Source organism: Vigna unguiculata, chromosome 10, assembly GCF_004118075.2.
Source record: "Vigna unguiculata cultivar IT97K-499-35 chromosome 10, ASM411807v1, whole genome shotgun sequence".
NCBI classification, from domain to species: Eukaryota; Viridiplantae; Streptophyta; class Magnoliopsida; order Fabales; family Fabaceae; genus Vigna; species Vigna unguiculata.
In genome coordinates this window covers 20,521,469-20,541,898 of record NC_040288.1, presented here as the reverse complement: position 1 = coordinate 20,541,898, position 20,430 = coordinate 20,521,469, and the positions used below count along the sequence as shown (strand labels likewise).

At 33.1% G+C, this 20,430-nt stretch overlaps 1 protein-coding gene across 1 annotated transcript; it reads left to right on the top strand.

Annotated features, from left to right (window-relative positions):
• The first annotated feature begins 8,524 nt into the window (after positions 1-8,524).
• LOC114165374 (ethylene-responsive transcription factor ERF069-like) lies at positions 8,525-12,178 on the top strand. Its single transcript, XM_028050018.1, has 5 exons — positions 8,525-8,608; positions 8,785-8,819; positions 11,463-11,589; positions 11,661-11,906; positions 11,963-12,178. Exons 1-5 carry the CDS (start codon positions 8,525-8,527, stop codon positions 12,176-12,178), a joined length of 708 nt encoding a protein of 235 aa, XP_027905819.1.
• Positions 12,179-20,430: the final 8,252 nt, after the last annotated feature.

Genomic DNA, 20,430 nt, shown 5'->3' with positions numbered 1-20,430 from the left:
AAGGAGAATGTCGTTGCTTAAACATATGTTCCTGATGATGTTAGAGAAATGTTTTTGAAGTTGTTAAAAGATAAAGAAAAAATAAAAGAAGCAAATCGGGTAGATTGTTTTGAAAAAACAAATATTCAATGTAGTAAGAAGGGGAAACAAGGAGTTACAAAACAACAAACCATAAATGAAATGTTTAAAGATAGAGAGTTGGTGATTCAAGATATTTGCAACTACATATATGGGAATGATTTGCCATTTAATTTGGTAAAAAGCTCCTTATTTACCCAAATGTTGAAATCTGTTGGGGAATATGGAAAGGGTTTAAAGCCTCCAACTTATCATGAAGTTAGAGTATCTTATCTGAAAAAAGTGGTTGACAATATTTAAGCTAGTTTGGAGAAATATAAGGTTGAATGGGAAAAATGGGGATACACTTTGATGTGTGATGGTTGGACAGATGGAAAAGGGAGGTCTCTTACCAACTTTTTAGTTAATAGTCCAAGCGGAACAATGTTCTTAAAATCTATTGATACCAGTAATGTGATCAAGGATGCTAAACAAATGTTTGAATTGTTAGATTCTATGATTGAAGAAATTGAGGAGGATAATGTCGTGCAAGTTGTGATAGATGGTGCTTCTAATTTTGTGGTAGCAGGAAAGATGTTAGAAGAGAAGAGAACTAAACTATTTTGGTCTCCTTGTGCAGCTCATTGCCTTGACTTAATTCTTGAAGACATCGGTGAACTTCCAGTATTTTACAATACGATTACAAATGCCAAAAAAGTCACAACTTTCATTTATAGACACACATGGGTCCTAAATTTATATAGAAAATTAGAAAACACTACACTTTCTTAGATTACAATTTCATAGATAGATTTTAACACCTACTTTTTATTTTTATATTAGATTTCATTATGACAAAAACTTCAATCCGGATGAAGAGGTTTCATATGGTTTTGTATGAGACCATAGAAAAAATGATCCCTGATAAAAGGATTAGATTTCAACTTGATCAACAACTTGATAGATTCAAGAAAGCCCAAGGATTATTTGGAAGAAGCATGGCAATTGACATTAGGGATAAGAAGCAACCTGGTATAAATTTTAATTTTTTTTTCAAGATTTTATTAAAAGCATAATTTCACAATTATAAATTTAAGTTTTTTATTTGACATTGCAGCTCTTTGGTGGGAAAGTTATGGTGTTTAGGTAAAAAGTTGCAAAATCTAGCAATGAGAATTTTAAGTCTCACTTGTAGTGCTACTGGTTGTGAAAGAAACTGGAGCATATTTGATCAACTCCATACCAAAAGAAGAAACCGTTTGGAACAAGAAAGACTAAATGCTCTTGTCTTTGTTAAATATAATATTCAACTTGAAATGAGACAAAAGGTTAGAGAAGAGAAAGGAGATACTTATGATCCTATATGTCTATTTGATATTGAATAAGATGATGAGTTTATTACTGAAAAAGAGGATCCTTGTCTATCAAACGATGTTTCATGGATGGATATACATGAATCTTTTACTCTTGAAGAGGGAGCTCCAAGCAAGAAAAGGAAGAGGGGTCCAAGAAACTTAAACATAAAGGGAAAATCTACTACACCAACAAATGATGATGGAATTGAAGGGATGGTTGAAGAAGTTGAGGAAAAGGATGAAGAAGAGTTGCCACAGAATGTTATATTAGACGAAGAAGATGATCTAAGTGACATTGATCTTGGAGATGATGAATGAAAGAATAAAATTAAGATGTAACATTCAAATCTGTCACAGGTAGTTTCTCGCCCAACAAAAGTTGTTCCAATCGGCACTACTTTGTTGTTGGTTTTTTATGCTGGTTAGCTCTTGATTAGACTTTAATCAACACTCTTTGACTTTCCTTTATTTAATTTTTCTATACCACTTCAAGTTGCACAAGTGAGCTCTTCAAAGCCAAAGAAAAACACTTAAACTAACTAATCTAGCTATTAAATTATATTGACTAATAATCTTCATAATCAGGAGAAGATTCTTCATTTAAATTTTCATCCTCCTGATTATTTTGTTGTTGAGGGTGTGACTAGGGTTGAGGAATTTCATAGTTCTGTTGATTAGGGTTTGGCAGTGGATGTGGTTGAAAGGATCGAAAACTCAGACCTCAATTGATCATTTTCCTCTAGACTCCGCGAAATTTGTTACCTAATATTAGTGAGGTCCTCAGTATTAGAAGAGGAGGAAGTTAGTAGTTGGTTCATGCTTTCATTTGAACTTGTATATTTTGCAACAAGTTGGCCAATCGCATAAAGTCTTCCTTTCTTTTTTCCTCCAATAGTCTCAATCCAACACTTAGTCCTGATATTCTCGTCTTGTGTAGGATCAACAGAGGACTGCTCTTGTGTTCTATCAGCACCACAAGAGGAAACCTCAAATCTGTCTTCTGAAAGCCTAATTTGAAATTATTCTTGTAAGTACAAAATGAACAATTATTATTATCTGATGGTGTGTGTGTGTATATATATATATATATATATATATATATATGTATATATGTATATATATATGTATATATGTATATACATATGTATATACATATATACATATATATATATATATATATATATATATATATATACATATATATATATATATGTATACATATACATATACATATACATATATGTATATATGTATACATATATATGTATATATATATATATATATATATATATATATACATATATATACATATACATATATACATATATGTTTTATCAAGAAACACTTACCGTCCTAACTCACGTGCCTACAACAAAATACGTTGTAAATTTGATTTGATGTCAAACTTTAAAAACGTAGGTCAAATGTGAATAATATAAATAGTTAATGTGTGATGGGCTGTGAAAACAAACTACCCTAAAGTAATAGATGAAGTTATCTTAATTATATTTGAATAAAATTCAACCATGGATGATGTTTTTAAATAGAATTGGTGTTTTTGTTTTCATGTTGGCATACCAAAACAAAAATAAGAAGTCATTTCCAATATTTGAGTCAATATATGTTTTCATGTTGAAAAACCAAAACAAACTACCCGTCATTTAATGCATTGTGCAAATAATGGCAGTACTCGTCGGTGCAAGTGGACTTCCTCGGGACTTCCTTCGCCACACAAATTGGGGACCAGCAACGCATGCTTTGCCAAACAACTTTGATGACTTTGACAACTCCGACACAATGTCGAATAGGGTTTTCGCTTTTGCTTTAGTCGTGAGTCATTTCTCCTACGTATTCCTCCCCTGCCCAAACCCTCAACGAATCAGACACACCAATAGTTGCCACGAGCATTCGCTCTGCATCCCTTCATTTTTGGCAAAGCCATTACTGGCACAAACGAGGTCCTTCCACCTCTTTCCCTCTGTAACGATTTCCTTTTTTATTGGTTTACACTTTGATTATTGAATAATCTGCGATTCATATTCTTTGCTCTAATTATAGGGTTAATTGTGGATGAATGTAACATTGAGTGTGCTCTGTTGCTTTTGATTGAAATTGAAAATATCAATGTGTTGAGAAGTCTAATTTCGCTGTTCTGTTGTAATATTGCGCAAGTGTTTGATTTAATGAATGCGTTTTTAGTTAATTTAGGGTTTTAATTGGAAGTTGGAACCACTTGGTCCCGTGCTTCAATGCTATGTTCATATGTTGTTGTACTACTCTCACTGCTACCTCCACAAAGACTCCAACTCCAACCTCAGTAAAGTAAGACTAATCATTGGATTTAAAAAAAAAAATTGGTGTGAAACAGAAGTCTGTGTCATTTATTGATGCTTAATTTTCTTGACAGGAAATGAGTAATGTTGGGGGTTTATCCCACGGGCTCAATTTTCCTTGGAAACTATTTTGGAGCCATCAAGAATTGGGTTGCCCTTCAGATTTACAATTCTCAACCTCTTTCTTTTTCTTATTCCAGGGTTTTGTTTTGAATTGGGTTGCCATTCATGACAATTGCAATTGTGAAGGCAAATCTTTTTTGTTCTCCTGGTAGCTCTTGTGGGTCAAATATAAATGCCATTTAATAAGTATATTCTAGATTGGTTAATGGTTGAGTCCACTTATTATTGGTAAAGATATAATAGTAAGTTTATGTTTGATTATAGAATTCATGAACTCTGAAATCTAGATTGGATGGTGGAATTATTTCTTTAAAAAGTGTAATGAGAATAAAGTATATGTAGCATATTTGGTAGTTCTTGATTCCATTGTTTTCAGGGTGGAGGCCACACAACTCCAGAGTACAAACCTGAAGAATGCCTTGCCATGTACAGTAGATGGCTATCTAAGAGGCCTTTGTAGGAACAACCAAAGAATAAGGTCATTTCTTATATTGTTTAGAGAGTTACTTTTACCCCAATGGGATTAAATATTGCTAATAGTGGTAACCATGACACTCCAATCGTATGACATCTACAACTGTGAAGGCAAGTCTGTTTTGTTCTTCTTACTGCTCTTGTGGGTCACACGTAGACTCTATTTGATGATGGTATTTTAGATAGGTGAAGAAAGGATAAATTTAAAGGATCTTGTTTACAAAAATAAATTTGAATGGTGGAGTTGATGCAGTGAGAATGAAGTATAAGGCGATATCTGCTAGTTCCTTATTTCATTGTTTATACTAATATACTTTCAAGGTGGAAGACAAATAGCTCCAGAGTCCAATCCTAAAGAATGGCAATTCTCAAAGTAGATTTATTTTTTTAACCAATTAAAGATAATTATTATCTTTCTAAAGACACAATGCAAGAGTTGTTGGATCCTTAATCCAACTTTGGTATTTGAATAATTGGATATTAAAGATATTAAGGTTGTACCAATTTAAAGTGATCACGTTGTATTAAAGTATTTTGATAGTTATGTATGTGAAAGATTATAAGACCTTTAATTTGTAGTAATTTTATTCTATAATAGATAATAGAAATATCCATTATTGTGAATCTGGTTTTTTTATTTTGATACATTTTTCAAATCACATTTCCATTTTACTTATATATAGATTTTACAAATTGGAAAATCTAGATTTCCAATCTAGATTTCCAATCTAAATTGGCAGTAGACTCAGATTTGATTTCAAATTGGAAAATATTAGTAATTTTCTAGCTTGCTTTTTTGGTGACATTAATAGTTTAGCTACTTATAATTGATGGGAAGGGTCTTTTTATATAATTTTTTGTTGGAGTTGCTGTTATATCCAGGTTTTAACAAAATTCCTCGTTGATTCCCTGTACATGTTGGCCTTCAAATCTTGTCCAAGTGTTTTTATTCAAGTATTTTATTATTCTTTTGCGGTGATTTATGCATTGTCGTATTTAATACGATTTTTTGTAGTGGATGTTCAGGGAAATTAATTTGTATTCTTTTAACAAATACCGGAATAAAAACAAAAAAACAAAATACGTCACTTGAATGTATCGTCTATTAAACATACATGATATTTATACGAATAAAATGTTAACATACATATAAGTGTATGTAATAGAAGTTTGTTTATATTTTACAACCAACTAAAGGTACTTTTAGTTTGAAATACATCACAAACAAGTTACACTATATCAATTGTAGCTTTAACAAAATCCAAAGTTACATAAAAAGTTAATCTAGACAATCTCATTGTTACATGTTAGGTCTCCATTTTCTTCCTCTGAAAAATAAAGAAAGGGCGAGTCTTTCCCTTAACTCTAAAACTTCATCATAACATTTCAAAACATGGTTGTTTAATAAACTTGCAATTGAAAGAAATAACTTCACAAAAGTTTAAATCTTCATAATATCATAACTAACCATGCCAAAAATATCAAAATCAAGTTAATCAATTCCATATGATTTGAATCTAAGATATCAAATTCCTCATTATCAATCTTTTAATAATCATATTTGTATGATTCTGAGTTTCAACTCATGAGCATATTCATCTCACATTCTTTCTTTATATAGTTTGGGTCCCAAACACTGCCATTAGACTTTTCTGAATCATAATGGCCTTACGCCAATATGGATAGTGCCAACAGACTAAACATTCTCATTGATACAACATGTGCGTTATTCCACTTTCCTGGTCTTACACTATAGTCAAGAAGACGATCGAGAATAGAGTGTGAGACTTGTGAATTTTTGAATACCCGACTAATGGTGTATGTCAATCCAGAGTATTTATATCACCACCCTCCATTCTCTTAGGTCTACCCGACCTTTCTCTGAACTCTATACCCTATGTATCTCTATACTATCCATACAATCCTTTTTATTCTTAATTTCTATACTTTGATTTACAATCATCCTTTTGCATTATCTTTATAATTCTTGAGACTTTTAACATTTTCAGAACATAACAACTATGTTTCTAATTTTTCATTATTTTTAAAATAGTCCAAACAACCAAATTAAAAAGATTTTAAAATCAACACCCAAGCTAGCTCCTTCTTGACTTGCACATGTCATCTCTTACGTATGCGGTCCAGACCCTTGAGGGGGTTACTTGCGGAGAGGGCTCCAACGATCAAGTCAGCAAAAGGGCTCTTCAGAAGTCAAATCTCAGATTAGGGAATTAATGAAAGCGTACCTCTTAATTACTGGGGTCCATGCATATTTATAGAGTTATGAATTATGTCTGTCATTCTTATGGGTTGGGCCTCCCTTAGTTGTGTTGGGCCAACGTTTGGGTCCTAGATGGGCCTAGGTCAAGCCAAAGTCCTGTGCTAGCGTTGTTGACATTAGGGGCTTCGTTTGTAACGTTCTAAGTTTGGGGTTAACAACCCCTTATTATGTATTGTCCTTTACCGTAGGCAGCTCGGGCCGCTATGTGATCATGCTTAACTAGTTACTTATACAATGGTTATTTGTGGGGCTATACCTAGGCGGTTTTGACCGTGTAGTTACACTGCTCTGACTAGGTATAGTACACCAGTCCCCCAGCCTTTGTCGAGACAAGTGTCTCGTCAAAGGTTTAGGATTTTATGAGTTGTGTGTAAGTAATGAGTCGTGTTATCAGTTGTGGTGTTTGTTTACTATGTTGAATTTTGGCGATGTAGGTTACTGTGACCGTGTGCTCTTTCGCCCGTGTAGTTTCTGGCCAGAAATTTATTTTGTTGGTGGGGTATGGTATGGTAGTCCCCCAGTCTTGAAGTGTTAGGAACAATGTTAAGACTATGGTGGATGCAATGATGGCAGGTGAAGGGGTGTCAGGTGTCAGGAGTTCAATCAGAGGGGTTTGCGCTGCCATTTTGAGTTTTGCGACGCTTCGCATTCGTTGTGACACTTCATCTCTTAGGTGTTTTGGGCGGGAAAAGTTGTAGCGGTTCAGATGCTTGGCTATAAATACAATTGCTGAAGAAGATTTATTCACCTTGGTTCATTTGCAAGATGTTTGAGAGAAGTTATTTGTGTGTGTGAGAGTTGTCCGATACGTTCCTTATTTTTGCCGTCATCCTGGTATCTCACGTATGTCAAGTGTTAATGATAGTGTGTCATTATCTAGTTCGGGTAGTGGGAGTGAACGTTTAGGGGGAGACGGGAGTAGTCGGTCAGGGAATGGGAGTAATGGTCAGTTGGTTGGTGAGGGGAGGATCCCAATGGAGACAACTACTGAAATAAGAGAGGATCCACCAGAGGAAGTAGCAAAAAGTAGCTGACCGACAAAGGCCGGATACGGATAGGTGGCTGAGGATGTGCGGACGCAACATTCCTTATTCAGATGGTCGCGGTTGTTGAAGTCTTGGCTGAATTGCATTTCTATATTCGAGAGGGAGTGGGGTCAGTAAATATGGTGGTGCAGGAAGTAGCCAAGGAAGGTGTGTGTAATGAAACATGGCTGCAAAAAGGGGTGCGGGGTTAACAAATATCAGGTGCACGGGGTTAACAAATATCATGTGTGCAAAGAATAAACATGTGCAAAAAAATACACAGGGTGTGAGAACATTAAAAGTGGTGGTGTAGGAAGTTAACAAAATTAGTTTTAAGTCTAAACCAAAATAACTCTTAAACATAAAAATAATCCTAAAGAGGGTTTCTTCTTCCTCTACGTAAGCGGCACCAACCCTCACTCACAACCGACCAAGGCCAGCGTCAACGACGACCACCGCCGAAGGAGCTGCTAGCGCTTGCATCACCGATTCTCCTTTGTTCCCTTCCACGCGCGAGTGCTCTCTCAATCTTCCAAAGTCTTCTTCCGTGATACACGAGCCACTCCTTCCAGCTCCAATGTCTCGACCTCACAAGCTTCCCGGCCTGTCAAAGCCACTAGCAACAACGCCAATCGCTACCAGAAGCCTTTCTGGCCTCTGCCGCATCCTAAACATCTCTCGTTCTTCTTCAAGCATGAGCCACACCAAATCTGGAAGCCACGACACCGAGCCCAACCATCGTGTGACCAACCATGATCGAAGTCGCCATTGATTCGCCCATTCGATGGTTTTATCTCCTCTTACTATTTTCTTTTTCTAATTTATGCTAGGTTGGATAAATGGATTTGGGTGTTTCACTACATCTGTGGCTCGAGGATGATGAATGACGTAGGTAGAAAGGTGGGTTTGGCATGTTGTATTGTTTTGCTTGTTGTGTATGAAGATTTCGGTGAATTGGAGGTAAGTGTGGGCACGTGAATCTTGTAGAAGATGGGGGTGGTGGTTTGGTGGTTTTCTGGCATGTGTGTGAAAGAAGCGAGTAGCGCTGGTTCAGTGCTATTATGGAGTGCTATTATGGATTTAGCGGAAAATGAAGAGTGGTGGTGAAGTGCGTGTACTTGATTTTCTGAGTGCAGGTTGGAGATGATGGTTCTATCAATGGGGATCAGAGGTTAATCAACGTGGGGGTTAAGGATTGTTACGGATTGAAATGAGATGTTGCGGATTGAAATGGAGAATGAGGTTTTTGTGTATTGTTGATGCCAACTATATTAGAGAGAACGAACAAAGAAGGGTGAGGATTGGTGGTTGATTCTGGCCAGCTATGTAAGACCCATGAAAATTAATTAATTAAATAAATAATTAATTAATAAATGCGGGTAGAAAGCGCCTTTATGTCATTAATTATTGTTTAATGTGATATGGAAAAGTACTAGCTCAAATGGTTGAGAGTACTTTGGTTGTATGAGAGGGGAGTGTATCACTCACATGACTTGGTTGAATCGGTTATGCACTTGAATGGTGACTAAGTGGGCATGGGTTCAAACTTAGGTGAGAATGAAATTGGAACTTTATTTTTTTTAGTGTAGTTTTGGAGGGAATATGAGAGGGCAACAGTAAACCTAGAAGGGGTAGCCAAGGAGGGGGCTGGAAACCATTGTATAATGATCCTTTAATAAAAATTAAATGCACCATAAAGCCTAACGTTTTAACATTTAAACCCCTAAATGAGACGCATATAAAAGGTCATTTTGAAGAAAAAAGGGGGTTTTGGCACTGCTGTCAATTTGCTTGTGAGAAGAATACGAATTCTGAGTGGGTGAGGAAAGAATTGGGTGCTATTAGGAGAAGACTTGAGAGGAAGAATTAGGCAGATTGGGAGATTGGAGAAGAACCCTCAAAGGCTACTAATTTGGTACCAAGATTTCAGGTTAGGGGAGCTGTCCTTATGCGCTTAAATTGATTGACATGTGTTATGGTTTTGGGTAAATTCTATTTTCAATTGATTTCTGTTGGCATGAAAATTCGTGCATTATGTGTGGTGATAGAAAGCTTAATTAATTGATGTTGTGCGTATAATCCTGTAATGCATTATATTTTTGGGAATGAGGGTTTTTGGTAAAGGAATGGTGGTGGAAGCCAAACTCTTGTGTTTTGGTAGCTTAATGGGATATAATGCATGACTCTGATGTTTGTTTGCCATTACATTGTCTTGGTAATGATTGAGTAGAGTTTTGGTCTTCGTAATGCGCGTGATCAGACTCGAAACCCAGCAAGTCTCGCCCAAGCGACTCCATCTCGCCTAAGCGAGAGTTGTAGAGTCTCGTTTTTGGTCCTGATTCGCGTTACTCACCCAGGCGACCTTGGATGGGGTTGAGCGACTTAGTCTCTCGCTCAAGCGAGAGACACTCGCCTAAGCGAGGTCGCGAGGAAACCTGGATTGTTTTGAGCGTGAAACCTCGTCCAGGCGAGGAGTTTGGTGGGTTTGAGCGAACCAGGGTCTCACTTAGGCGAGATGGTCTCGCCTAAGCGAGATGTCGCGATCAAGTTGGATGTGTTGCTTGCATTGTAGCTCAGGTGAGATTGAATTGAGTGTTTGGGCGAGAGATGATCTCGCCTAAGCGAGATAACGTGATGAGGCTGTTGTTTTAAGCTCGCTCAGGCGAGGTAAATTAGCCTAAGCGACGCTGAGGGCTTAGCTTGGGTGAGAGTCCCTAACTTAAGCGAGTTTATGCGAATTTCCATGTTTATGTGTGCTTGTGTGTGTGATTTGGTTGTTTTATCCTAAGTATAGGAAGTATATGCATGTGGTGTGGTGTTTGGGCTTGAAGGACTAAGTCCAATAGGGGTCTGGGATGTGCTTGATGGTTGGACGCATGATGAGCATGGAACTGGTTGAGTTCCTGTCGGCTACTAACAGGCGATGAGTCCTTAGTATGGTGATTACATGCGTCGGGCGCACGATGGGCAAGGAACTGTTATGTTTCCGTCGGCTACTATTGGGCGAGGAGTCCATAGTATGGTGATTGCGTGCATGCCAGGGTCCAAGTTGAGAAGGCTTGGATGATTTACTACAGACGAGGAGTCTGTAGGGCAAGACTATGAGCGGGATAGGCTCATAGGGTTGGACCACGAATGGGTTAGTTTCGTGGAAGCACAGTGAAGTCCCAAGATCTGGTTCAGGTATATGACTCATGAAGGACTATGAGGTCATGGTTGGATAATTTGAAAAGCATGAAATTTTAGTTATGTTATTTTGGGATGGGTGACATATTTATTTCATGTATCTGTTTTATATATTGTGCATAGCTCACCCTTTCTGTGTGTGTGTGGCGATCGAATAACTCGTTATCCGGGAGCAGATGATGTGACAGGTGGGCCAGGAGATGCATAGACTCGGAGCGAGGAATAGCATGTGATTTTGTATATATTGGTTATTTTGGTTTTGAGATAGTTTTGTAACCCTTTTGGGAGCCATTTGAATATTACTTTAGTTTTATACTTATGGACTCCGATTTTCATTACATTGTATTAAAGTTTTAAATTTCCCGTGTTTTTGGGAAATGGTATTAAATAAACGAGGCATTTATTTTTTATTTTTTATTTTATATATTAAATATTAGTAATATTCCTTAGATATGTTACAATTGGTATCAGAGCAAAAGTTTTGAAAAATATTTTAAATATTTTGGAGCTTTTTGGGAGTGAGCTTGACGTTTGATTGCTTGTGTGGTTGAGTTGAATGTTGTAATTGTGTGAGTGGCTTGTTTAACCTAGTGAATTGGTTTTAACCGTTGTCATGTGACGTATTCAGACTATGGCTGCTAAACAGAAGGAGAAGGAGTAAGAATGGTGCTGATGACATCGCAGAGACTATTCACCGGATGGTGGATGCGATGCAGCCACCTATAGCAGCGCAGCATAGAATGGCGATTGCACCAGTTAGGGTGCCAACGAATAGTTGTTGTTGGCAGCCATCAGTGATAGTTGTTGTTGTTCAACCAAATACAAGGAAGCTATGAAACAGCAACACCACCAACAAAAACAAGAGCACAAGTTTCGCGGCGTGCGGCAGCGGCCATGGGGACGGTGGGCCGCCGAGATAAAAGACCCTATACGGCGGAAACGAGTGTGGCTTGGAACCTTCGACACGGCAGAAGAAGCAGCTGTGGTTTACGACAGAGCAGCTATAAACCTCAGAGGTGCCGATGCTGTCACTAATTTCATCAAACCGCCGTTGAAAGAGTGTGAAAGTGGGGTTAAACGGAGGAGTTGTGGCCATGTGCTTCACCCACTTCGGTTCTGTTGTTTCAGCCTTGGATGGAACCTTTGTCTTTGGAAGAAACATTCAAAGAAGAAGTGTTTGATGGGTTAAACGATGAAGTTGATAGTTTCTTGTTTTCTGATCATGTTCTTTATGAGCAACCTCTTCCTACTGTGTTTTCTAACATTGATGTTTCGTTGGATGAGGATCTTGAATCATGTAAATGGGATGTAGATAGCTTTTTCACTGATGATACTTTTCAATAATGAGATGTGGATTAATTGTCTCTAACTCGTTTAGATTTTTTTTTTTCTGAGATAAGTTCATTTTGTGTTGCTGAGTAGAGTTAATCTATAGTGCAAAAAAGTTGCATCTTTGTATTTAGTTTACTAAAAAAGATGCTTCTTTATTTGTTCCACAAAGAAACTTGTAAATGAAACATGAATTGATAACAGACTGTGATAGATTTTATTTTATTTTCTCAAAGACCAATCTGTTTTATGTTACTGAGAGAGAATTTCAGTGTTCATGGCAGGACTGATAAGTGTTAAAAATTAGTTTATTCAAAAGGGTGATTTTTTTGGTTGTTCTAAAGAGATTCATATATAAACAGATTAGGGTGTAGTAAACTTTGTTATATGCTAACTCCCTAGTTTTTTTGTTTGAGATATTTTTGTTTTCATGTATTGTCAAAGATTTTGGACCAAACATGTGGCATTATGCATAAAGTGAGTCCACATGTCATGTTCAATGGTTGGCCACCTTCAGGGCCACACATACTGCATCTTGGACTCTTAGCTTTTTCTGCTAAAATGTTTGTGTGGTGTGATGGTCTACAAATAGCCTTTCAATGGCATGTTTGAAGGTTTATAATTTATGTTAGAGTCACTTTCTCATCCACTTTACCATGTTTGAAACACTACATAGCCTTGCATTATCAATTTGGCTTCTTTCTGATACTTTCCAACATCACATCTTCAAACAGAGCCATGCAAGTTGGTCTGATTTTTACATGAATTTGAAATCACAAGGTTGAAATCTTTAAAAGTATAGAGACCCTTTTGAAACATTTATTAACAGGTCACAGAAAGGTTTGATTTTTTTAATGAAATTTAGAGATTGAGTTTTACCCCAATAGAGTTCTTAGAAACATAATTTGCCTTTTTCCTTCAACTTGAAATTTTCTCACCCAAATGGCTAAGATAATAATGGGAAACGTTCTAATTCTATGGCTCTTCTGAAAAGGTGCTCAAAGAAGGGACCAATGACATGCTTCCATCATTAATTTGATTTTGATTTTTTTGTTCTTTTGAAACACAGGCATGCAAGTTGGTCTGATTTGGGTAGTTCATGGATCTGACAAAGAAAAAGTCCCCTCTTTAATTCTTGCACTCTAATCCATTTTTTTGCAGAAAGTTGACCGAGCTTTGAAATCCCTTTGTTCGCAGAAGATTTATTCAACAAGCAAGTTGTTGCATCGTGAAAAAAGGTAACTTTTGCACTTTCTCTTAATCTAGAATTAGACAAAAACAATAACTACTTGTAGGATGATCCTTCCTAGCTCATCATCCTTTCCGATGTTTTTGTCCGAAGAAATTAAGATTCATGGTTTCTAGAACACATGGGTATGCTAGAATCAAGAATGAGCAGTGACTATTTAAGGATCAAGTCAAGGAATTAGTTACTATATTTTTAATGTTTTCAATTAAGTACTTCGCCAAAGGCCATGTGTAGGAATCATATTTTTCCAAAATTATTCATTCACATTAGACAAAATTTCTACTTGGGAGATTGGTTTTGGTTCTAATTCACATAGCACACCTTTTGTATGTACTTCCACTCTTTGTCTTTTGAAAAAAGAACATACACATGGAATTCTTCACATGGAATTTTGTATGCACATTTTTATTTTCAATTATACTTTTTAATAAATATTTTTTTTAAAATTAAATAATTATTTTATGATTTTTATTTTTTAAGTAACTGTTAAATTTTAAAAAAATTTCATTTAACTTTTTTTAAATTAATCACTTTTAAACTAAAATAAGAACTTTTAATAAAAATTTTAAAAATTATTTATATTTACTTTTAATATTAAAAAAACATTTGACTTATTTAATTGTTGATGAAAATGTATTGGGTTGACTAAAAAAGTACCCAAAAATGCTAAAAGTTCAACATCCAATATTTATGTCTGGTTGACGTTGAACTTCAAACATGGACTCAACATTAAACCTAGTTAGTGCTTGGTTGGTCTAAAATCGAATGACAATGTCAATGACTAGTGAAAAATGTCCCAAGAAAATATCAAAATATGAGTGTTAAAGAACACCACAATTTGCGAAATCATCAACAAGATATTCAAGAATACCAGTTCTATATTATCACTATGTGTATTGATTTTATTTTATTTTTAATCCAATATTTGGTTTTCATATAGTGGTGTTTTTTTTTTCATCGTGTCTTGATGATATTATTCGGTAGATAAAATATTTTTTTTATATAAATAATATACTAGAAAAATGTAATTTGTAGATTAACCTTGTTATAATTTAATAGAATATGTTGTGAACCTAGCTATAATTCGAGTCCAAGAATAATAAAACTCCTGTGTAAAGTGAATTAGATATCGTACTGAAATGAAAATAAGAAAACAAAACAAAGTTAAACTGAATAAACCATCTTCTATATTATAAAACCTAAACATTTTTTTATTACATTTATATATGAAGATTCGTACAATTCATTCATTCTTGAAAAAAGCAAAACGAAAATAGTTACGGTAATTATTCATCGTCATACAATCCAATGAACCTTCATCATGCTATCTACTTTCTGGATATTTACAAGTAATTTATTTACCATAAAAACTATTCAAGACAAAAAAATGTATTTTCTTTTATTTATTTTGTATTATTTTAAATTCTTCTACCATTACGTTAATTTTGATATATACCAATATTTGTTATTGATTTATAAAATATAAATATTGATTTAGAATTAAAAAAAATCCAATTTCTCTAGTCCTCTAATTTTTTGGTTTAATTCATTTTGGTATCTTATTATTTGTTTGTTCAATTTAGTCCTCCAATTAGTTAACACCATGTCTTTACATTCCACGTGCCAATTTGTGAAAATTTAAATTTTTTTAAAAGTTTTTAATTTTTTAAAAAAATATATAAACTGTCACATGTCATGTTACAGTTGTGCTATGTTGCAGGTTACAGTCATGCCACGTGACAGTAGTAGTAATTATTTTTAATTTAGTTCTTTATTCAAATTTTTTGTTCAACTTAGTCTCCTATTTTTTAAAACGATCCAACTTTGTCTCCTTCAATCTGATATCAAATTACTAAATAAGCTTAATTACAACTATATATATATATATATATATATATATATATATATATATATATGTGTGTGTGTGTGTGTGTGTGTGTGTGTGTTAAAATATATTTTTTTGAATTTATTCATCAAATCACTACACCTAAATATTCAAATTATTTTATTTTTTAAAGTGTAAAAAATTTCAAGTGTAAAAAATTACAAGGGTAAAAATGTAAAAATTAAAATAATTTGAATATTTAGGTGAAGTAATTTGATGTATGAATTTTAAAAAAATATTTTAACATGTATAAATAACTTGTAATTAAACTTAATTACTAATTTTTTCTCAAATAGGAGAAAATCAAATTGGATTGTTTTAAAGAATAGAGGGACTAAATTAAATAAAAAATTTAAATTAAAGACTAAATTGAAAACAACTACTACCACTATCACGTGGCAAGTGACACGATTATAACCTACCACGTGACTTGACTGTAATATGAGATGTGATCATTTATATATTTTAAAAAAAAATTAATGAATAATTAAAAAAAATTGAAAATTTCACAACTTGACCTGTGTGATATATTGACAGAGTATTAAATTTAACTTGACAGAGATGACCAAATTAAATTTTTCTGAACAGTTGAAGAAGTAAATTGAACCAATAAATAATAAAAAGAAAAAAAAATTTAAAGAACTAAATCAGTAATTATAGCAAGTAAAAAATTGTTTATCCAGCCTTTCAAATATCATGAAAATTGTGACTAATTTATTTTATATTAAATATTACTTCAAGATGAAAATTTATTTTTCAATTTTAACTTAAAATTCTTGAAAGACTAAACCCATCTTTTACTTCTCTCGTCAATTACTTTTTAAGATGAGAGCTGAGACGAAATAATATGAATTCATTTTAAACGTTATCTGAATTATTATCTTTCAAAAAGTAAACATTTTTCGCACTCTTGGTATTTGAAAAAGTTGTTTCTACGTTTTAAGTTTTTCTTACAAAATTTTGATGTATCCAAACTAATATTTAATACAGTAAATAAGAGAAAAAAAATTAAAGATAAAGATTGTAATATATATTGTCTTTCTTTCATAGAATTTGAAATATAATTACAAAGTAAAACTTAAAACATAAAAGCATAAACTCAACACTATTTTAAACAAGATTTCACATTATTTGAAATGGAGGGTTGGAGAGACCTTGAATTCAACTCTTACACTAATATTTGAAATATATAAGATAATTCATTTAAAGGGTTTGAAAAGCAGAGTAAGATAGATGATAAGTTCACCTTCTCTGCTAATAAAATTATCAAGATAAAAGAAATAACTTAAATTTCAACATATAGAACATTCCAACCAATTATAAATATGCATAACCATGCTATCTAATACACCTTTTTATTTCTTAATATTCTTTCAAACACAAGACATGCAACATCCAAATCATGGATAATAATTTCCATCACGAGGAATATCTGCTCGTTTCTGGTCCACTAACCTTCTACTCTGAAATTTTTCATATGAACCTGTGAAGAAAAATATAGTTAAGGATTTATTTTATCAAAGAAATTTACTTCTAAGTAAAGCAAGCATTTCTAATTGGATAAATAATTTCAATAAATACTTATAGAAAAAAAGAAAAAAAGTCCAATGATTGAATCTAAAATGACTAGAAAAGTAAAACCAAAACAGGACATTCTTGGATCATTTGAGCAAATCCTAATCATGTGTTTGAACGAGAGATTTCAAAAATTTGAAATGTATATTTCAGTTGAATTCCTTCATTTATTAAATAGTTTATTTTGATTGAGTAATTGAAATATTTTAGATTTTAATTTTTTTGTTTAAATAAAGCAATTTAATTTTTATTTTAAGACAAACTCAACTTTATCCTTTCGCTTGAGTTCTTGACCTTCAATCCGGGATGATTCATCTCGACTCTACTCCACCTTCGACTTGGGCCAACTCGGCTTGGCCGACTTGGCTCGATCTTCGGTCTGGGTCGGCTCGATTCGACCTTCTACCCGGGTTGACTCATTTCGACCTTTAGCATGAGTCGAATCGACTTAACTTTAGCTCAGGTGGACTCAACTTGACTTCGGTCCAGCCAGACTCAACTCAATTTTGACCAGACCGACTCAACTCAATTTCGTCTTGGTCCGACTTGGCTTGACCTTCAACTCAGGCTGACTCGGCTTGCCCATCGACTTGGACCAAATCGACTCGACCTTCGGTACAGGCCAATTCGACTCAACCTTTGGCTTAGGCCAACTCAGCTCGACCTTCGACCCTAATCGACTCGGTTTGACCTTCGATTCGACCTTCGACCTGAGCCGACTTGGCTTGACTTTAGCTTGGATCAACTCAGCTCGACTTCAGCCTAAACCAACTCGAGTTAACCTTCGACCCGAACCACTTGGCTCAACCTTCGGCCTAGGCTGACTTGACTGTACCTTTGGCCCAGGTCGATTTGGCTTGACCATCTGCCCGTGCTGACTTGGCTCGACCTTCATTCTAGACCGACTCATTCCAGGAGTTGAATTTCAATTTCATTCTTTTTTGAGTGAATTTCAAATTCTATTATTTTAGTTATTTAAAATACCTTTTTGAAATTCATCAGTTTCAATTTCATTTTAATTTCTTGATCCAAACATGTCATCTTACTTCAAAGCATTTCAATTTCTTCAAATAAATTAATTACTTCATTAAATTGCCTCATCCAAACACAATATAAATGATAGTTAGAAAAAACCAACATTAGTTATCAACGTTGGATCGAATGAAATCTTGTACCAGAAGAATAAAAAAAGTCTTTGTTTGTCACTTAAATTATATTTAACTTCTAGAACTAAATAAGTAAGAAGAGCAAGTTTGTGATTATTAAAACTAGAATAACTACCTGGAATAGAAAAACAAATTATATTTTTGGAGAAAAATGCAAAATGGGAAAATCTTCTTTGCGTGCTATTTACAATCTCCGAAATTAGATTTTAACTTACATATAAATTAAAAAACTTTACTATTCTTGTATTGTTATTTTTATTTACCTTAGAATTACTTATTGAAAAGTTTTAGTCATCTACTTTAATTTTAGTTGATGTAGATCTTTAACACATTCCCTTTACGTTGAAACATACACATCTTCAACATGATATTAACGATGATATGATAATGACTCGATAATAGATAAGACAATATATCCAACAAAAAATAAATTCCATTATAATAAACTTTGGATAATTTTGTTACCATCTTAAGTAATGAACTACAAACATAATTCAATTATAAAATATTGATTTGAGAGGTAAGATTTACACTCAATTACATACAGTAAATTTGTCTTGTATCTCTGGTCAATATGAAATCTCCATCAAAGTTAATTAACTTATACATAAAATAAAATTAGTTTATCAAATAATTATTTTTACCTTTTAAAAATATTTATGGAAAGAATTTTCATTCCATGCATGTGATTAAATAGTCGTGTAAAAAACAATCATTTATTGAAAAAATATAGAAATCAATTTATATATTTAACACATATATATTTGTCTATGGAAAGACAACAACATTAAAAAACCAGAAGAATGAAAGATTTTACTTACTTGCATGAAACCCAGAGGCATCAGCTACCTTAAGTGTTGATGCCCTAGCAAATAACAAACCTAACACAAAAACAAAGAGAAGAACCCAAATAAAAGAGACTCTATTAGAAGCCATTATTACTTTTGTTCGTACCACAATGTATTCAACACATTCTAATTTATAACCCAAAACATGGGTAGGTGTGCTTTATTTTCAAGCTTTTTATTACGTTTGACATTGATGCACTCTTCTTATATTTGACATCTTTTATTCAATAAAAAGGAAATTGAAGAAAAAATTGTGATTCTTTTTGGTGTATGATTCGGGTGAACTAAGTCTTTGGATGCCATGTCAACGACGCACTTATGAATGTTGAATATTTCAAAAAGATGTATCTAAAAAAATCAATATTAATACGGAATAATCCATATAAAATATTGCGACATTATTTTCTATTTTAAATTTTAAACTAATAAATTTATTTATTTATTTTTTAAATATTCTTGAATTTTATAGTTTAGAACTCAAATTCATAATTATATTTTTAATAAATAGAAAATAATTAATACGGTTTACAAGAAAAAAAAAGAAATTATCAAATGGAAGATTCTATCGATAATAGTGGAATTCCGTTAATAAAATGAATTTTCTAATAAAAAAGTGGCACTAAAAAGTTCATCGGTAAATATGTATGTATTAACAATTATGTATCTATAAATAATTTGAGTGTTCTTTTTTTTTCCTTCTTTTACTTCTTCAACTTCTCCTCTTCCTTTGACTTATCCTCCTAATTCTTCTTTTTTTCTTCCTCTCATCCATCTTTAATGGATTTAATAGAATATTACGTCAAATTTTGCTGGAAATTTAATTTAATGTTTAACTTACATACAAATTTATAAAAACATTCAATTACAAAAAAAAAATATATTTATCATTGAAATAGACAAAGTCCAAAATAAATGAAAGAAATTTTGACACTAATTTTACTGACAAATTATTAAAACATTTAATTATTAACGAATTTATTATTTATAAAAATATTCGTTGATAATAACATTACTAAGTTAACAACAAATTTTATAGATATAATAAATTCTTTTAAAAATAATAGAAATTTTAAAAATCGAAATTTTATCGATAATTTTTTATTCGCCAGGAAAGTTATATATGCAGACACGAAAGTTTTTATAGTAATAGAGTGTGGTGAACTTGTAAATCATATTTAACATATTCATTCGCATCTTTAAAATATTTTTCTTCTTATCACAATTTTTATGCAATTATGTTCAAATAATGTATGTCAATGAAATTCTTTTTATATATAACATTTGAATATTTCTATTTCTTTAATATTTTTATTTGTTGTATATTTTCTTTCCACATGAGAATGTGTAGCACTCTCAAGTTAAATTTCAATCGCATTAGCCTTTCATTTACTAGTAAAATAAAAAAAAAAATCTTTTTTATTATGTTATTATTAATTTTTGTTTCATTTGAAAAAATCTTTTGTTTCCCTACAATAATTTTTTTTATCTCTCAACCATTAGCTAGGTTGTTATTTGAAAAGTTTTCTTAGATATCTTAAATATTT

Coding starts and splice junctions, on each gene's coding strand:
- LOC114165374 (XM_028050018.1), top strand. CDS start 8,525: ATGATGAATGACGTAGGTAGAAAGGTGGGTTTGGCATGTTGTATTGTT. Junction 8,609..8,784: donor AAGATTTCGGTGAATTGGAG/GTAAGTGTGGGC, acceptor TTCTGAGTGCAG/GTTGGAGATGATGGTTCTAT. Junction 8,820..11,462: donor TCTATCAATGGGGATCAGAG/GTTAATCAACGT, acceptor TGACGTATTCAG/ACTATGGCTGCTAAACAGAA.